Source organism: Odocoileus virginianus, chromosome 20, assembly GCF_023699985.2.
Source record: "Odocoileus virginianus isolate 20LAN1187 ecotype Illinois chromosome 20, Ovbor_1.2, whole genome shotgun sequence".
NCBI lineage: Eukaryota > Metazoa > Chordata > Mammalia > Artiodactyla > Cervidae > Odocoileus > Odocoileus virginianus.
This window is the reverse complement of record NC_069693.1, coordinates 50099980-50119451: the sequence shown is the minus strand read 5'-3', so window position 1 is coordinate 50119451 and position 19472 is coordinate 50099980. Positions and strand designations below refer to the sequence as shown.

Below are 19472 nucleotides of genomic sequence, written 5' to 3'. Positions count from 1 at the left end.
TCCATCCATGGAATTTTCTAGGCAAGAGTACTGGAGTGGGTTGCCATTTCCTTCTCCAGGGGATCTTCCCAACCTAGGGATCGAACCCGGGTCTCCTGCACTGCGGGCAGATGCTTTACCGTCTGAGCCACCAGGGAATCCTTGTGCTTTTATTTTGTCTGTCCCAGAAATCAAATTGTGTGTGTGTGTGTGTGTGTGTGTGTGTGTGTGTGAATTTACTAGTAAAAAGATGAGAGAGTCTTAATGAAAAAAACTCCTCTACTCAAACATAGCTGGTTCCATGCCTGTGTACTGTTTTCACATTCTGTCCATGTGTGTACATCACACACGGGCCGTTGTTGCTGCTCAGTCATAGGTCGCGTCTAACTCTGTGCCCCCGTTATCTGCAGCACACGCATCGTGGACATGCTGCTCTGTGTTTTCTCATACAGTGTTCAAGCCGATCCACAAAGCTGAATAGTGATTTTATCTAATGGCTATATTTTAGTGTCTTACTACATAAATATTCATTTAATTCATCCCTTTCACCTGGATGCTTAGTGGACACCAGTGTTATCTCATTATTAGAAACAACACTCCAATGAATATTCCCATGTACATAAGGGCAGCGTGTTTCAAACACTAACAGGAGAGGTATCCAGACAGAATAAAGAGTGTGTGTCCTTCATAGATTTGATGAATTTGGGCTTCCCAGGGGGTTCAGTGGTAAAGAATCCACCTGCCAATGCAGGAGACATGGCTTCGATTCCTAGGTCAGGAAGATCCCTTGGAGAAGGAAATGGCAACCCACTCCAGTGTTCTTGCCTGGGAAATCCCATGGACAGAGGCGCCATGGAGTCGCAAAGAGTTGGGCATGACTGAAAATGCACACACATGCCATGTTGTTGATACTTTCCAAAGGGTGAAATCAATTTACAACATATTCAGGTAAGGTATAACAAATGTGTTTCTCTTTTCTTTTCCTAATGTAGGCTAGTTTTGACAACGGTGTTGATAATAACAACAGTAACAACAATAGTAGTAGCTAATATTCTTGAGATGAGCTATGTGACAGGCATTACATTAAGTGATCTGCAAACATTGTTTGTAATGGTTAAAAATGTAAATCTGCAAACTGACTTCACAAGGCCAACTTCAGACTCTACCGACCTGTTGTCTAACTGGCTCTGTTCCCTTCTTACAAATGGTTCATAGGGGCACTGTGAGCCTCAAGTGAATTAACATGATAGAGAACCTCAATAAGCCCTGGGTAATGCTGGTTACTATTATTCCTAATAATGATTATTTTATGAACCCATTTTACAGACAGTAAAACTAAGAGGTTAATTGTGTGGGTCGAGGTCACATAACTAGTGAGAGATTGTGCTGAGATTCCAATTGCAGAGACCATTTCCCAAGGATTACGACTGCAGACATCGTTTTCTGATACAACTATTCAACCAGTTCCCAAGAGGGGAACAACACTGACATCTAAGAAGTGTGACTGTTGCCCCTGAGTTAAATCAAGGCAGATTCAGGTCTAGAAATGAGAGCATTGGGACCCCATGTTTCACTGGAAAAGCCAAGATGTAATTCCTTGTTTCCAGGCAACAAGGCAGCTGGTCTTTCGATGCTGTTTCCTTCATCCTTGGGATCTGAAGGCAGGGAACTGTGAAATGCCCCCTTGACTGTAAAGGCCTCGTGAGCAGGAGTCCTGAGGTCCTGCTTAGGACCCCCACGAGCTCCTTCCTTGCCTCAGGAAGGTTCTCTACAAATTTTTACTGACCTGAATTTCCCCTAAATACCACCATAAACACTTCCAGTTATTTCTTAATATACTCTGTTCATAACTGCTTAGTCAATTATTTTTATTAGCATAACATTCCTTTTAAGCATGATGATGTTGGAAAAACAGAAACAATGTAAGCGCGTTTCCTCAGCTGTGGTTGATTGCTGGTGTTTTCCTCCTTTTTTTTTTTGGTGGACTTCCTTTGCAGATTTGATGAATTAATTGTAAATTTCCCAAGGGGAACTAACATTAACTGATCTTTGTCTTTTATTCTGTAATGTTTAGTTTCTATTCTAGTCCTGATGACTATCCATTGAGACCAAAGTTTGAATATTGCCAAGGGCTCATAATATTGCTGACATAACCTACTTTCTCCGGAGAACCCAACTTCAATTTTCCTAATGAATGAATGCCTTCTTTCTCCCCCAATGTCTGCTCCAATAGCTATTTGTGGAGACCGTAGATGTCAACGGCAGGACTCTCGAGGGGCCGGTCCCTCTGGAAGTCATCGTGATTGATCAGAATGACAACAGACCCATCTTCAGGGAAGGCCCCTACATTGGCCACGTCATGGAGGGGTCACCTACAGGTACGTTAAGTCGGCACATGGTTCACATAAAGGCTTGGGAGGTGGCCTACTGTGATCTCTGGGGATTCTGGAGACTGTTTCATCGCCACCATTCTGACTTACTGTTGGTGTGCATCAACACTGATGTATTATTTCCCTGGACAGAAGCACGCCCTAGAAAGCCACAACTCAGAACTGACTGGGGTGCTGCAAGCTGTGAAAATGTCTTCCCTTGTGTGCAAAGGTGACCTTTAAGGGTGACCAACATCTCAGTCTCTGACGTATGGTTCATATTGGACACCATGTAAATATCTAGCTCCCCTTGTGAGGGCCCAAGGCTGAGCTTGGTGTACAGCAGGGAAATTCAGGACCTTAGTGCAGCTCCTCAATTAATATTTCTCTTCATAACTGCCTTTTAATAAGAACCGTTTGGGGGAAATGTGTAGGACATTTCCCCCCCTTTCCTTAGAAGACATGGATAGAGAAAACTTTTGTCCTTGTTCAAAGGGTCAAAGGCAAGACATTTTATTTCCCTCTCTGGCAATACATGTTTCTATTCTATGGAAATCATTCAAGGTTACTACAGAACTCCTGTCATCTTTTCCCGGGTTTTAACCTTTCTTTTGGTGAAAGTTTTAGAATTGAGAGCTCCCTTTTTGGCCCATAGATACTAATTAAAGCATTTTGTGGCCAGCAGCAAAAGTAGTCACTCCTGAGCATAATGCTTTTGAAAGTGAAGAGCAGTAGAAAAATCCCTATTTTAAGGGTAGACTTTAATTTTAAGCTTTCACATACATTGAGTGAAAACAATTATCTGGATTATGCCCAAACACTTGTAACAAAGGAGTCCCTCCTCAGGCCAGGAGGACATGGACCTCAGGGGCTGCTCAGCTGGTTCTTTTTTCCTTTGCTGAATGGATGGAATGTATCAATAACATGTAGATACCCGAGGCTCTGGAAGCATTGTCATGGCAACCATCTTGCCTACCAGGTGACTAATTGTATGCAAGGTGCCTAAAACCTCCCATCAGCCTTCAGGAACTAGGCCTCCTGCACTTAGTCAGATAAAACCCCAGGGGCAGGAGCAGCCCTCTCTCTTCTGGGATTTGAAGGCAATCTGTAAAACAGGGTGGGCACTGGTGGCGGCAGCCTGGAGAGACAGAGAGCAGGCTGGTGAAGGTGGGTCAGATCACCTCAGGGCAGACCTTCCCTTCGGCATCAATAGGCTGCTTTTGATGGAGAGATGACTTCCAAGGAGACACACCCTGGAATTTGGGTTGGAAGTTTACAGAAATCTTAAGCTGATTTGCAGAATGATTTAGAAGAACTGATGGGGAAAGCTATTCAAGGAACTGGAGTTTGAGCAGAGCAGAAAAATAATTCCCAGTTCCCATGTGTGGTACCCGGGCCCTGTTTGTGAGTGACTGGAATTCGAGATGGGCCCAAGAAGTGTTCTAAATGTAAATGACAGTGGTTACATCCGAGGTGGCTGTAAGGCGACTGTGAGCGTGTACATGTCTTTGTATAGTGTATGCGTATATGATTAGACGATGTCCAATTTTTCTCCCACTGCGCCCTTCTTTAAAGTTTCAGAAAGAGTTTCAAATTTTATTGCTTTTATATACATGTCGTATTTTCAGAGAAAAATGGAATCCTTTATGCGCATTGAATTTCTTAAAGCACAAAGCAATTCGGTTAGCGTGAACGTATACCCAGCAAAACATAAACCACCTTAAACTTCTATTTATGATTGGTATTATCCTATAAAAATATATAAAGACTTGGATATCTGTATGGAATAGTTTCTTCCAGTTATGCAGAATTTGGCCTGATTCAGTTTTCTTTTTCTGCACCCTATGGGTTTGATTATAAAACAGGAATTGAAATATGGAGTCAGGCAAATTTGAGGTAAAAAATGTGACAATGTTGTGTAAAAGTTTCAGCAGAAAAAACCCTTATATTACTTTGCACCCTGTGAGAGAGCTCAAGCAGATGGTACCTGATATCTGTGAGGACAGTGGAAATCTGGGAAAGAAGGTGGGGCCTGTTTTCCAGTCCCCTCCCACCTAAGCTACTTGTAAGTCCTAACAATCTCTGACAGGCTGGAGAAATGATCCCCTCTTCTGTTTGCACAATGTCCTGCTCATTTGTGGCTCATGGAATCCTATGTGCTGTAGACACTGTATTGCATCCATTTCACAGAGAAGAATCCCAACCTCAGGAGTTCATTGACCTTGCCCAGTTCACATAAATGACAGGTGGGTACACTGTTCACAACTCAACCCACAGCATCAACCTTCAAATCATGTGCTCTTCCAACTAACCCACAAACTTCCCTGTGCAAATAGCCGTTAAATGATTATCACATTTAGGGGAGCACTGCTGTGTGCCGAGAGAGTTTTCTCTAACTGTGTCATTTCCTCCACTCTGCGCTGAGGTGTGGGTATCACTCTTCCCATCATACAGATGAGAAGGCTGAATCTCAGAGAGATCTGGGAACTTGAACCAGCTAAGGCTGGTGGATGACCTAGAGTCAGTGTCTGAGTCTGGCCTCAAGCCACAGGCTCTTTCCCAGACACTGGATTGTACGTGGCCACCTTCTCTCACATGGACTCTTTGCAGGCCCAGCTAAAGGGAATTTGTGTAATCTGTCAGATGAACTGAGTTGACGCCTGGCAGAAAATAACCAGCTTTTCTGATCGAAGAGCCAGGCACCCTGAGTCACTTTTCATTTAATGTGAGCTGTTGCTCCGTTTCTGGGGTTAAGCAGTGTTACGCATGGGGGGCCCTTGTCATCACTCACACCACTTTCTTCTCCATCCACATAACAGAGCCAGCTTCATGGGGTGGGACCTGCACAGCCTCACAGAGCCCCAGGCTCCAAAAGGCTCCACACTTCGTTTAATGATCTGTTGTCGCCATCTTAAATTCTTAATAATTGTTCAACAAGGGACCCGGCAACTTCATTTTGCACTGAAAGTGAAAGTGAAAAAGAAAGTCACTCAGTCATGATCCCATGGACTATACAGTCCATGGAATTTCCCAGGCCAGAATACTGGAGCCTATCCCTTCTCCAGAAGATCTTCCTGACCCAGGAATCGAACCCAGGTCTCCCATATTGAAGGTGGATTCTTTACCAACTGAGCTATCAGGGAAGGCCCATTTTGTGTAGCTGGTCCTACACATAGCACTGTGGCCTGGAGCTGGGACTGATGCTCTGCTCAACTCCTTAACAAGGTGAGACTGCGAGCAGGTTACCAAACCTTCTAGAAGCCTCAGTCACCTTGTCTGTATTAACAGATAGGGTGGGTATAGAATAGAACCTACCCTAGAAAGCTCCATGCTATGATTAACGTAGGCCGTGTGCTACACTCAGTGCTTGGAAATGTTTAAGAAATGCCAGTGTATTGTTAATGCTGCAATTATTCTTACTATTCTGGTGGCCTACCCTTTAGGGAAAGTAAGGCAAAAAGACCTGCAGTTTGTGTGAAGGAGCATCCATCTCCCAACCAACCAAGCATCATTTTCATGTTGCAGTGTACCCAGATGCCATCAGCACCAATCCATCACCAAACAAGGTCACCCATATTTATCTCTATGTGCAGACAGGAGGCCATTTCTAGCTGCTCAGCATAAACTCCAGGGTATTGTTTTAGGGAATCATTACTAGATGAAGGAAGATCAACAGAAAATAACAGCCTTTGAACTTTGTAGATTACATACCGTCCCTTTTGTGGAACCTCAAGGCATTGATTTATGGGACCCGAACTCAGGCCCTGGCTGCTCCTCGGAGCCAACAAGAACTCCATGTGTCTGATGTTCTGTGAGTGCCCAATGCCAGGACCTCACAAGTGTGAGGGGGGCAGGTAGGTAGAGGCTGAGACCCTTGAAGTTCCTGGAGGACACACACAAAGGCCCCACAGTGCCTTCTGTCACAAGCTCCCCCATGTTTTGTCACCACTGGGCCTCTGGGCACCATTGAGAAGGGCTATCCATGAGGACTGGTGTTCAGGGCTTCCTCCAAAGAAAACCCTGAGGTGAGGACTGAGGGCAGGTGGTCTACCTGACGGGTACAGGATCATGAGTGGGGAGCACTGCAGGAAAGAAAAGCTGGCCAACTTAAGGCACCACATTAAGTCAGTTACCAGGGTAGGCACTTCTGAGCGTGATCCCCTGGGGAGGGAGGACTCTGGGAAATGACGTAAAACACATACACTGGAGTTACTCCAGCTCTGGATCCAGGGAGCTATGCTATCCATCCTCCGTGCTCTCCCCAGGGGTGCTTCGGTTCCCAGACACTTCTGCTCAGCCGGGACCACACCCTGGGTTCTAGCAGCCCAGCAGCCCTCCAACAAGATCCAGAAGCTAGCTGTTGGGTTGGCCTCAGCTGTGCTCTTCCTCCGTGCTATTGGCTGCCCTGATGTTAGCAGGGGCAGCTGGGAGAAGGGCACCCACCACCTAGACAGGGGAAGCAGCTTTGAGAGCCATCAGGGGAGGGAGGTAATGGGGAGAATATCTGAGTCACCACACTGTGTGCCTGAGAAAGATGAATGCAACACTGACCTTTCTTCAGAGAGAAGACAGGATCACAGGACCTAGAGGTGCATGTTCTGAGTCTTGAGAGATACCCGTTGCTTACCTGCATGCTGACCCTTCTTGAGGCTGTTGAACAGAGGCAGAGATTAGTGGCTAAATCTTCATCTTGTAACTTCTGAGAGTCCAAGGACCATGCCCTCTCTCGCTTGCTTTATTTTTTTTTCACCCAGTATTTTTATTAAGCATCTACTCTGTGCCAGCATCTTGCCAGATGCTGCACATTTCCTCCTGACAGCCAGGCGGGGAGACAGCAACAAATAAATCAGAATTGCAGTTGGTAGGAGAGGCAGTGCAGCCATAGGGACCACTCATCCCAGGAGGGTGGGAAGCCGGCCTCCCTTGAAGAGGTGATGTGAGGAGATTGGGGGCAGGAGGGGAGTTGTCTCTTATTTTATCTCTGGCATCCACCTGAGCTTCTGTTCTTCTAGTCTCAGGTACTTTAATGTTTAAGTAAGTTCTATCATGGCAGATAGAGGGAACCAGCCAATCACATGACCTTTGGGACCAAAAAATGATTGTCTCAGGAGCTCAACTTTGCTCTGCAGTTGGTATTTTCTAAAACAGCTTGGACTAAATACAGATGATTTTGATGTTTGAGAGTCGGTATTTGAGACCTCACTCAGCATGCACCCTCAGCTTCTTGGTGGTAAAGTCCCTTTTCTGGTCACCTGTTTACTTGTTGCCATAACTGCATGTGCCTTCTGGTTCACCAGCTGTCCAGTTTTCCTCTAGTGATGTTTAGACTCTCACATCAAAGTTTCTTCCATTCTCAACAATCCCAGCCAGTCCCATAGGCTTCATATTGGGCACAGGGCTATTTTTTTTCTTAAGTAAATTTCCTTTAAAAATAAAGCACTTCCACTTTCCCCTCAGCTTTGCTAAAGTGAAAAAGTGCAGGTGCACTCGTCTCAGCATTCAGAGCGAACCACAGTGCCATCCAGGAGCATGGTTCTAGGGCTCTCCCTGGGCGCCTCCACACACAGGGATGCACACACAGCACAATCCCACAGAAACGGAGCTCTTGTGCTCTTCTCTGTCTCTCATTCTTCACTCTGCACAGTCCTCTGGACAATTTTGTAAGTCAGTAAATATCAAGTTACATCACTGTTTTAAACAGCTAATGCTTAGATCTACCATTATCTAGTTAGCCAATCCCATATTGACTTAAGTTGTTTTCACCTTTCCCTATTTGCAATCAATTCTACAAGGGAGGACACATCTCTTCCTACTTGTGTGACAGTTTCTTTTGGGTAAATTCATGTAAGTGGAATTGATAGGATAAATGATATGCTTATTACATTTTCATGTATATTGAGATGACACTGTTAATCAGAGTATTATATAGGTATCTCGGCTAAACTCATGTAGGAAGATATAACAGCCTTGCCTTTCACGGATGAGCATACTGCTGGACCTTTATTTGCATTTCTGGATTATACCCAATATCTCTAAGTCTTGTGGTCATTTCACTAGCTATATCTGTAGACTGTGAACTGTCTTGCACTAAACTTCTCCCCAGATTGCATGGTTGAGGAAGAGGACTGAAATTGTTGATTCTGACTCCTCTCCTGGAGTCATCATCAGAGTCTTAGCTGAGATAAGTTGCCCAGGAACCCATTAACAGGCCACAGTGCCATTCAGATTGAATTATGATATAAATCACTCCAGTGCAGCGACCATAAAACAAAATTTATGAAAGAGTTGCATAAGCTAATCAGAGACATCTTCCCAAAGGGAAAATTCCAGAATAAGATGTATCAAAACTGTTGAGTTACCTGGACCTTGCTCCTACTCAAGAAGCTGAATGTCTGCCAACTTGCTCCTAACCACATCTGGGGTCCCCATGTGGTGTCTACAGAGGCTGTAAACCAAGTCAGTCAACAGCCTTGTCGTAGGCACATTTTCCCCTCCTCTGTACCCCAGCCCCTCTCTGATGGAGACACCGTTGCTGCTCATCCACTGGTGCGTTGGAGATACTGTGGGGCTTGGTGAGACATGGAGGATGCCTGGAGCCCTGTATTCTGTTAAGAGGATTCCCAGCCAGTGAAGCTATGTGCTGCATCTTTAATGTGGGGGTCTTTGAAAACAGTTCTTCCCATTTTTATTCATAGCCCTCGCTTCACCTGAATTCTTATATGAGTCCTTGGGGCTAGAGACCAATTCAAGAAATAGACACCACGTTGTTTTTATATCACTCTTCTCTCTAACCATGAAGTATTGGTTCCTCCCTTGTCTGTCTCCCCTCTGCCCATCACCCACCCTTATTCTCATTCATGCCAGATCTTCTAGGCACTGAGGGTAACCCACTGGACTGGACGGATTGGCTCCTGTGCTCACAGAAGTTACTCCCTCATAAAAACAAACCCTTGATAGCCCCCGCCCCACTTGTTTGCTTGGTGTATTTTAGGCTCAGGCTGGGTGTCATCCTTCCCCATTTGGGAGAGAGAAGGATCTGTGACATCAACTATCAAAAATCAAATAAAAATTAACTAACTCAACCAAAACAGCATAATAGGTTAAAGTTAAGGGAAGGTAAAGAGGCATTGATAGCTTCAGAATCTTAGTGATCATTCTGTATTTTGACAGAGTAACTCTAATGTGGGTTTCCAGATAAAATGAAAATCAGATGAGCAGCTACAAAATAAAAAAGAAAACTTCTAAGTTGTTATGGCAGCAAGCATGGTGGACTCTAGCACCATTGAAATCCATCCCTGATGCCCGAGGATCCACTCTGAGTAGTCCAGGAATTCTTAGTGCTACCTTAATACAACAGGGTGGCAGACCCACCACAGCACCAAACAGTTATAATTTCAGGGAAATTCTTATTTTAAATCAATTCCTGATGACACTTCATTCAGCAAAGTCATTCAAAGACTATTTATTGGTCAGCATCTGTGAACCAGATAGTGTTCTAAGTTTTGGAGATGCAGTAGTGGCCATGACCAGTTAGCTCTCTACTCTGAAGACATTTGCTTTTCACTGGGAGGAGAAAGATAATTAATGATGAATGGAATAAGCAAGATAACTTAAGTCCATTGGATAAAATAGAACCAGGTGATGTGATAGAATGACAAGGAGGTCAAGGAAGGCCTCTCTAAAGATGTGACATTTTAAGCTGAGACCAGTGTGAATGCAAGAGCCGCAGTGTCTAGAGACCCACAGGTGGAGGGATCAGAAAGTGCAAAGGTCTGAGGCAGGAAAGAAGAAGGTGGGAAAGAGAAGGGGCCATGGTGGTGGGAGAATGTGAGCACAAAGAAGGCACCAGGTAAGGTCCAGGGGAAAGGCCAGCAGGAGTCAGCAAACTGTGGGCCATGGGCCAAATCTGTCCCATTGACTGTTTCTTTTTAAGTTAATAAAGTTTTATTGAAATACAACCATGTCCATTTATCCAAGCATTGACAAAGACTATTTTCACATGATGTTCTTAAAACTGGGTAGGTAGTTGGAACAGAGACTGAATGTCCCACAAAGCCAAAAATATATACCACCTAAATATATTTTTTAAATTTGTAAAATTTTTTTTAAGTTTAAACATATATTTATCTCCTGAGGGTGAAAGAGGAGAGTGAAAAAGTTGGCTTAAAACTCAACATTCAAAAAACTAAGATTATGGCATGTGGTTCCATCACTTCAGGGCAAATAGAAGGGGAAAAAGTGAAAGCAGTGACAGATTTTATTTTCTCGGGCTTCAAAATCACTGTGGACAGTGACTGCAGCCATGAAATTAAAAGACACTTGCTCCTTGGAGGAAACGCCAAGACAAACCTAGACAGCCTGTTGAAAAGCAGAGACATCACCTTGCCCACAAAGGTCCGTATAGCCAAAGCTATAGTTTTTCTAGTAGTCATGTACAGATGTGAAAGTTGGACCATAAAGAAGGCTGAGCACAGAAGAACCGATGCTTTTAATCTGTGGTGCTGGAGAAGACTCTTGAGAGTCCTTTGGACTGTAAGGAGATCAAATCAGTTAATCCAAAAGGAAAACAACCCTGAATATTCATTGGAAGGATTGTTGCTGAAGCTGAATCTCCAATACTTTGGCCACCTGATGAAAAGAGATGAGTCATTGGAAAAAACCTTGATGGTGGGAAAGATTGAGGGCAGGAGGAGAAGGGGGCAGCAGAGGATGAGATGGTTGGATGGCATCACTGACTCGATGGACATGAGTTTGAGCAAGCTCCAGAAGGTGGTGAAAGACAGGGAAGCCTGGCATGTTACAGCCCATGGAGTTGAAAAGAGTCAGATACGAATTAGCAACTGGACAGCAATGACAACCTACTTAAGTATGTATATATAAGCTACCTAAATATATATTTAAAATATATTAAACATGTTAAATAGTTTAAATATTTAAACTATATTAAATATGTACATACTTTAATGTAAATTGACCATTTATAGAAAAAAGTTTGCAGATCCCTGGGTTAGAGCTCTGTAAGATTTCATTTTGAATTAGGAAGCCTTTGGGTGGTTTTGAGCAGGAAAGTGGTAAAATCTGATTTTACTGTTAATAGATGACCTGTGCTACTCAGTGGAGAACAGAAGTAGGGACATGCTGGCATTCCAGGCACTAGAGGACCATGGCCTGGGCCGGGGTGGTAACAGTGGAGATGACAAGAAGAGGTCACAAAAGATTTTTGTGATGAGCTCAGGATGAATGGGAGAACACTAAATATTGACTCATTTTATGGTGCATGATTATTGTAACCAATGCCATCTATTTGGAATTATGATAATGCCGTAAACTACGGATTCTTTACCAACTGAGCTATCAGGGAAGAATAGATTTACAAATTTTCCTCAAGTATGAACTGGATTTTACCTTTGGTTTTCTCTCTATGGCTTAAGCTTAAACCCAGGGGATCACATTGTCTTTTCATCTTCAGCTGTCAGCATTCAGCAGAGTTCCAGGCACATGGTAGCCCCTCAATAAATTCCATTCAATGAACAAATGGCCCCAAACGGCAGAAAGCGTGAATCACAATAAACTTCCCTTTTTATTGGATTTTTAAATAAATGTTACATTTATTAGTAATCTATTCCTCTTTGAACAAGTATCTCAAGAGTGTGTTCACTGCCAGATCCTCTGGTGTTCAGTAAGGATGGGGTCAGGGAGGGAAGGATGCGTGAAGCTGACACGGACCCTGAGTCAGAGGAGTGAGTGTGCAGGGGAGGAAGGAAGGCGGACGATACACACATCCTGAGTCGCCGTTAGTGCTGCACCAGGGAGGCCGGGGCCAGGAGCGTCTCACCAGGACCAGGGGAGGGAAACAGTGCCTGCCCTTCAGACAGAAGCCGTGACAACCACCTGTATAATGTCTCCCGGACCGGGTGCTGGTTTAGGGTCTATGCTATCTCTTAATGGAATCTTTGCAATTCTTTTAGAATCAGGAAACAAGCTCATGGAGGTTGTTTCCTTCCCCAAAGTCACACAGTTGGTGAGTGATAAAGCTGGGATTCAATTCTGCCTAACCCCCATGCCCTTTCATTTCCCTCCGTCTGCCCACAACATCTACTGCCCTTTTACCACTTCCCCCATGAAAATGCTACCTTCTATCCAAATCTGCTACCCTGAGTTTAGGGAGCATTGCCTTGTGTGTATATGTGTGAGTGTGTACGTATGTGTGTGCACACGTATACACACGTGTGTAGGCATGCTTACGTGTGTGTGTGTGTGTGTGTGTGTGTGTGTGTGTGTGTAGTAGGTGAGAGAGAGAGACAGAAGGTGGGAGGGAGAAAGTGAACACTCCCAACTTTCTTTTTTCTTTTTTTGGACTGATTCATTTTATTGGTTTTTTTCCATTTATTTTTATTAGTTGGAGGCTAACTACTTTACAGTATTGTAGTGGTTTTTGCCATACATTGACATGAATCAGCCATGGATTTACATGTGTTCCCCATCCCGATCCCCCCTCCCGCCTCTCTCCCCATCCCATCCCTCTGGGTCTTCCCAGTGCACCAGCCCCGAGCACTTGTCTCATGCATCCAACCTGGGCTGGTGATCTGTTTCACCCTTGATAATATACATGTTTCAATGCTGTTCTCTCAAAACATCCCACCCTTGCCTTCTCCCACAGGGTCCAAAAGTCTGTTCTGTACTTGGTTATAGCCTGGCTTGTCAAGTAACCCTGCAGCCCGCAGTTAAGGCGATGGTTTCTCAAACAGGGGCAGGTCCTCCCCCTAGCGGTAGTCCAGGGGACGCTTAAGAACTCTTCTCCAAAATTCATAAGGCATGCTGGCCATCAATCAAGACAGTCCACAAATGTCAGTTAGAAAAGATTTATAATCAGCAGAGAGCTTGATAAACCAGCTTTTACTGCAGCACTGTTGCAGTAAGAATCCCATCCCCTCTGAGGGCAGAGTCTAGGGCGGCCGCTCCCATCCATCTATACAAATACCTTTGAATCACTCCACCTTAATATATGAACAGTATTCTAAAAGAAGTCCCGAGTAATTTATGTATAGAACCACCTCCCTCCTTAAGTAAATGGAAGAGATTCAGTATTCTAAGTTCAATGGGAAGAGGGCATATAAAATCCCTTTCAAGTGTATGTTCTTATAAAATATGGGTCATGAATTGAGTTTTCCAGTATCAAAGAAAAAATTTTAATAGACTTTCAGCTTTCTTGCCTTAATTATGGCTGCATTTTTTAAAACCAATCATAGTACCCAAAGCTATTTTATTATTCAGAAGCCTGGCTCTTTTCAAAAATGTCTTAAAAGTTTGGTTTGGGGAATTTTAATGTATTCTTGCTGCTCTGTTTTTCTCTTCTTTTTTTTTAAACTTTTGGTTAATATGCCAATTTTTAATCTGCTGTGTTCCTGGTTAATAATGGGCTGCTGATAGGGATACCCATTTTGTGAAGGAGGGCAGGTGCTTCTGCAATTGATCTCTTGGTCACTTTTCAGAACAATGGAGGACCTCACAGTCCTGTTCCCTTGGCCATTAAAACTCAATGAGCTGCTTGCCATCTATTCCTCTGTTTCTTTTTTCCATTCTGCAACTTCACCTTCCATCTTGTTTGGAGATTCCATGCTCATTGGCTCATACCAAAGTCTTAAGCCAGGGCTAGAGGTGACAACTTGCATAGTAACCTAGACATGCAAAGTTAAGTTAATCAGGTTCTTTCTGCATGTGACACATCATTTAAAAGTGGCTGGGTGGATTTCCACTAGTTTGGAAAAGTATGTTTGAAGTAGTTGAACATGAAATGCTGACCCGTGCCACTGAAACATGACTGAGAGAGAGACCCATGCCGCATCTGTCCAGGAAGCATAATCTGTGAATGCAGACAGAGCACAACCCCCACAGCCTAAGATTATTTCACTCAAAAATGTCAACAGTGCCAGGGTTAGGAAACCCTGCCCTATCAGTTAGGAAGGCCAAATGTAAAGTCTGGAGGGGAGACACTACACGTGTAAGCATTGGTCAGCACCAATCTGTGGTGAGCTTGAGGGCGTGAGTGATGGCCAGAACCTCCTCCTGTAGGGGGAGTCAGGTAGCACGTAGGCTAACAGTGAGTGCCCTGTTAGCAGGAGCTTGTGCTGGGCCCTGTGCTCCCTGTGCTAAGGGATTCCTCTGCATGACCTCACAGACTCACCTCAGGCATCAGTGATCGTCTCCCTGTCTCCAGTGAGGACACTGAAACTTAAAGTTAGAAAACAATTTTTCCAGGAGAAAGAGACCTCTTCCTTAGCATCCATGCTGGTCACGTTTAGTAACAGACCCCAGCATACTACAGTGACAGTGTGTTCATATACAAACTCTACTGTCCAGCCTCTCTTGCAGCTAGAAATGGCCTTGTGAGCCAGGGAGCTGGATTTCTGGGATGAGCTGGGAGCCAAGTCAGCTGGGAAGAGTTTTCTTTTGTCCTCCTTCTACCACCTATTTCTTTTGCTATCTGGAATGAGCATATGATGGCCGGAACTCATGCAGCCACTGTGCTTTGTAAGGTGGCTTTGAGAATGGAAACTATGTCCTAGGAAGGTGTACAAAGATAGAGATTAGATTCTATTGCTTGTGGAATGTCATGTTAGCCATGGGCTACACCTAGAGAATTATTTTACATAAGACAATAATGAACTTCTGTCTTATTTAACTCACTATTACATTGGATTCTCTGTATTTGTTGCCAAATCTAATAACAATAATCTAATATGTCAATATATGGTATCACTCAAACAATAAGAACTATAACCCAGACAATGTGACTCCAAGCCATGCTTTTTAAGTACTGTGCTATGCTGCTTAAGACATTCAAACCCACTTACTCCTCTGTATGCATTTCATGTCACCAATTTTGTATGGTAATCAGAAAATAGAGCCTTTACTGGAACAAAAATGGTCTTTGTCTCTTCCATTATCTTAGAGTTCTTTCCAGAAAGCCTCCTGAGGTCTATTTGTCATTAGATATTAGATTAGAAACATACTTAATGCCTTGTGATGGCATCTTTCTTAGTGTGGTGGTTTTGACTCCATCCTACCTCAGTAATTTCAGATCATAGGCCAGTAGTGATTATCTGAAAATGCTCCAATAACGCACATCATCATCTGGCTGCCATTTACATCAGTGTGCTGGCCTCCTGTCCACTTCCCAAGGACTCGTGAGGGGGAGGGGAAAGGTACGGAGACTGTTCAGAGGGCTCCAGAAGGTTTTCAGAGGACTTTTTTTTTTTTTCCCTTGCTCATGAGTCGACTGGAAATGCATTATGAGGATGTGCTTGCTGGCTCACCAAGAATATCAACATGTCTGACAAGAGCACAGCATGAGGGTTGAGACCACTGACTCCTGTGTCCCAAAGACTTGGTTTTCAGTTATGTTTTCTCTACTAATTGCAAGACCTTGAACATGCTGTTTTCCCTTCTGAGCTTTGAGTAACTCCTCTGCAAGATGAGGATAACTGTAATGCCTCCAAAGGGAAGCTGGGAGGTTCACTGAGAAAGTAGATGTCGGTCTGTGAGCCCCTTGCCTGATGAAATACTGCCTGTGCTATTAGCAGCTACTGATTGGCATTTTTTCCATGGCAGTATACTCAAGAGGGTCATGGTGCCATCACCTTAACGTCTTTCATGGGAGAGGGGAACTCTGCCAACCAGCAAAGCAGAATTCCAATCCTGGCTCCTTCTCTTATCAGCTGTGTGAACTTGAGCCTTTATTTCCTTGTTCTGAATTGATGATCATCCACTGTGGCAGCATTTTTTATGTGTTGAATTAGACAAATTGAAATGCTGTGATATGGAAATATTAACGAAATCTCATTTGTGCACAAATTGAGAACAATGTGATCTCCCAAATTTGAAGCATTTGCCAAGGATTACATAATTTTCAAAGTGGATGGCAGGGTTTAATATAAACCTCAATGAAATCAGTTCACATCCCACAGAATTCACTGATTCACCCATTTAAAGTGTTTGATTCAATGGTCTTTAGTATATTCACAAAATTGTACAGTTATCACCACAATCGATTTTAAAACATTTCTGTCATCCCTAAAGGAAACCCTGAATTCATTAAAAGTCATTTTCCATTCCATGCCCCCCTCCACAAACTCATTAGGCCTAGGAGACCACAGATCTACTTTCTTCCTCTATAGATCTGTCTCTTTAAACAGAATCACTCTCCATGGAGTGTTGTGACTGGCTGGTTTCACTCAGCGGAATGTTTCCAAGGTTCAACTGTGTCACATGTACCAGGTAGCAGTACTTCATTCCTTTTTATTGCCAATGACAGGGCTTGTTTTTAAATAAATCTGTACATACCACAGTTGATGCTGTTTTAACTTATAAAGATGAATATATTCTGTTCTTTGTCAAGATGAGTCTTGAATCATGTGCCTTTTCAATTATTTTAGATATTCGAGAATATGTCCCTTACGTAAATTATACCTGTGCTCTACTTATCTTGCAGTTTTGTTGTAAGAATTAAATGAGATTATATACATAAGTTCTTGCCAGGGCCCAGTATATAGTGTCCCCTCAAGAAATGGTCCCTCCCTGTTTGGGGTTATTAGTTTCATAGCGCTTTTATTTCTCATCAACTTGTGTATTTCCCTCACCCTAAGGAATTGCTGTCAATAAAGACTCAAATCAATTAAGTAAAAGAACTACTCATAAGTATTTCCTAAGATGATTGCTTACCAGTTATCCTAAAAATTATTTTTTAAAAAAATCAATTTTCCACTAAAATGTTAAGTATTTAGAATATGAAGTGTTAAGAAACACATCAATAGTTCGAGTTAGATACCCCTTCATAAATTTCCACCAGTATCCATATATTCATGAAGTAATCTGAGACCTTTACTTTTGCCAACCTGAATACATTTCTATTATGGCATTGTCATCATCAGGCATGTGAGATTTAGTGAAAGATGGATTTTGAAAACAGCCACACTACCGGTCTTGACATATTTCAGCAAGCTGTGTAAATGAAAGGCATTCAGGCATCCTCCACCCTTTACCCGCTCCCTTTGCCCTTGGCGACTAGGTGTCTCATCACAGACGTCTTTGCTCCTTCACTGAGCCATCACGGCTTGCTTCCCGGGAGAGAGACATCAGGATGGGTACTTTCACATTCATCATTCCTCTTCATCCTTCCAGTGATGCTGACTGTTATTATCTCCATGTTTCAGGTGAGGAAACATAAGCTCAGAGATATTGGCACAGATAATCAGAAGAGAAACTATGTAAGTCTGGGTGTTTCTGACCTCAAATCCCACCTTCCTTTAAGGAGACTGCATTTCCTTTGTCTCGGTGTGGGATAATTACTTCTTAGTATGTCTGCTTGTCCTCCACAATAAGACTTATTTACCATTATTTGGTGGTCTCTGATGTAAATAGTCAGTGCTGTTCCCCAGCCAAAGCTGTGCATCTAAATAAGAAATGCTTATTTTATTGCTTGTGGGAGATGCAACAGACAAGCAACAAAAACTACAGTGCCATTTCGGCTGAGAGGTTTTTAGGCTAAGAAGCTGCTCCAGGTTATGACTATCCACATGGATTTTCCTTATAGTCTGAGACAGTCCAACTGTGCCTAGTCCTAAATCACAAATCAAAGGATAAGATCGGGCTGCATTACAAAAGGGCAGCCTCTTTCTACCACCGGAAGAAACATTTCTAGAATTAGAAAAACCATAACTGGAAATCTAACCATTAAATTCATCCAGTAAAATATCAATCAGGAACACTTTTTGCTGCAGGTAACAAAGTAGAAATTAAAGTGGCTTAAACACCTCAGGTTGACTTTTCTCATATTTCCTGAAGCTGAGAGGTGAGTGGCTGCTCCTTGTGCTTTAGTGATCTGACAGCCAATGTCTTTGTGAGTCTTTGGCCTTTCTCTTGTGGCTGCAAGACTTGTCATGGTGCTAAACATCCATGTTTAGCTAAACACCCATTAATATATACACAGCTACATCTGTGTTCAAGGAAGAAGAAAGAAGGGTAAGGAGACAGTGTCTATGCTTTTCACTAGGAATACAAAGTCTTTACCACAGCCGCCGATACTCTTTCATTAACCAATGCCCTGAACAGAACTGAGTCATATGGTTACCCCTAGTTGCAGGAAGAATGACTTACAAGCCAGTATTTATCTGTATATGAATGTGTATATGTATACATATGTGTGTGTGTGTGCATGCCCATGCATGTATGGCAGGCTAGAGAGAAGGGAATTGGTAATAGATTTGGGAACAGAGTTAGGATTAGCCAGTGATTGGTCCCCACACAGTAGCCAAAGTTTAAGGGATTATTTAACTTTTAAAAGGTTAAAATGCAAGAGAAACCAGCATCTTCCAAGATTTTGTTGTAAGTTTATAAGTTTGAGAATTAACTGGAGGTGAGAATTAGCTGGAGGGGAAGGCACCACTCAAAGGATTTCTTGGTTAAGTAAATGAAGGAAACAAAGTCAAATTGGTTTCTTCACTGCTCAAGTTCTCAGAGGCTTCAAGATGCCAAGGGTCATGTCAACCGCCAAGATGAGGCAGCACCACAGAATCTTTCAGAAGCAGGATGTTCTATGAGCCTGGCATACAAGAAATGGTGGACACTTTGAAGGGCAGCTCTTGGTCCTGAACTGCTGGCTCATCATGAGATAGCCGAGTAGTTATGCTCCCCTCCACAGAGTGGCGGTTAGAGACCCAGCTTGAATGCAAGATGGTCTGAGAGCAGGACAATGAACCCAGTGAGGGTTGCCAAGTGTCAGGCGGACATCTGACCTTGGGGCTGTCAGGACAAGCAGTGGGGGGAGGGGAGCTTGTGAGTAACCTGAGAGTAGGGGCCACACTATTGACACTTCCTGACTCTCAATGCCTCCACACCCACCCCTCTGGATTTAGCCAGCCTCCTTCACAGAGCCAAAGCTCAAAAAATAAGAACTTTGCTGAGTGAACTAAAATATTCTATAAATCTTAGCCAAGAATTTTAGATTTTCATTTGTTTTGGAGGAGAATCACCTCACTTTTCTCATGAAGACCAACCTTTTGGCCAGGTCCTTGGTAGGAAACTGACTGTCTAGGATCCTGAAGGAAGACATAATACCCAAATGAA

General features: G+C 43.3%; 1 protein-coding gene across 5 annotated transcripts in view; it reads left to right on the top strand.

The window, feature by feature from the left end:
- CDH13 (cadherin 13) overlaps positions 1-19472 on the top strand; it is a 980082-nt gene that overhangs the window by 636305 nt on the left and 324305 nt on the right. For all 5 annotated transcript variants that reach the window (XM_070451475.1, XM_070451474.1, XM_020883418.2 and 2 more), the window contains one exon: positions 2213-2357. In XM_070451475.1, the coding sequence (XP_070307576.1) occupies positions 2213-2357 (145 nt within the window). The remainder of the gene's footprint in view (positions 1-2212; positions 2358-19472) is intronic.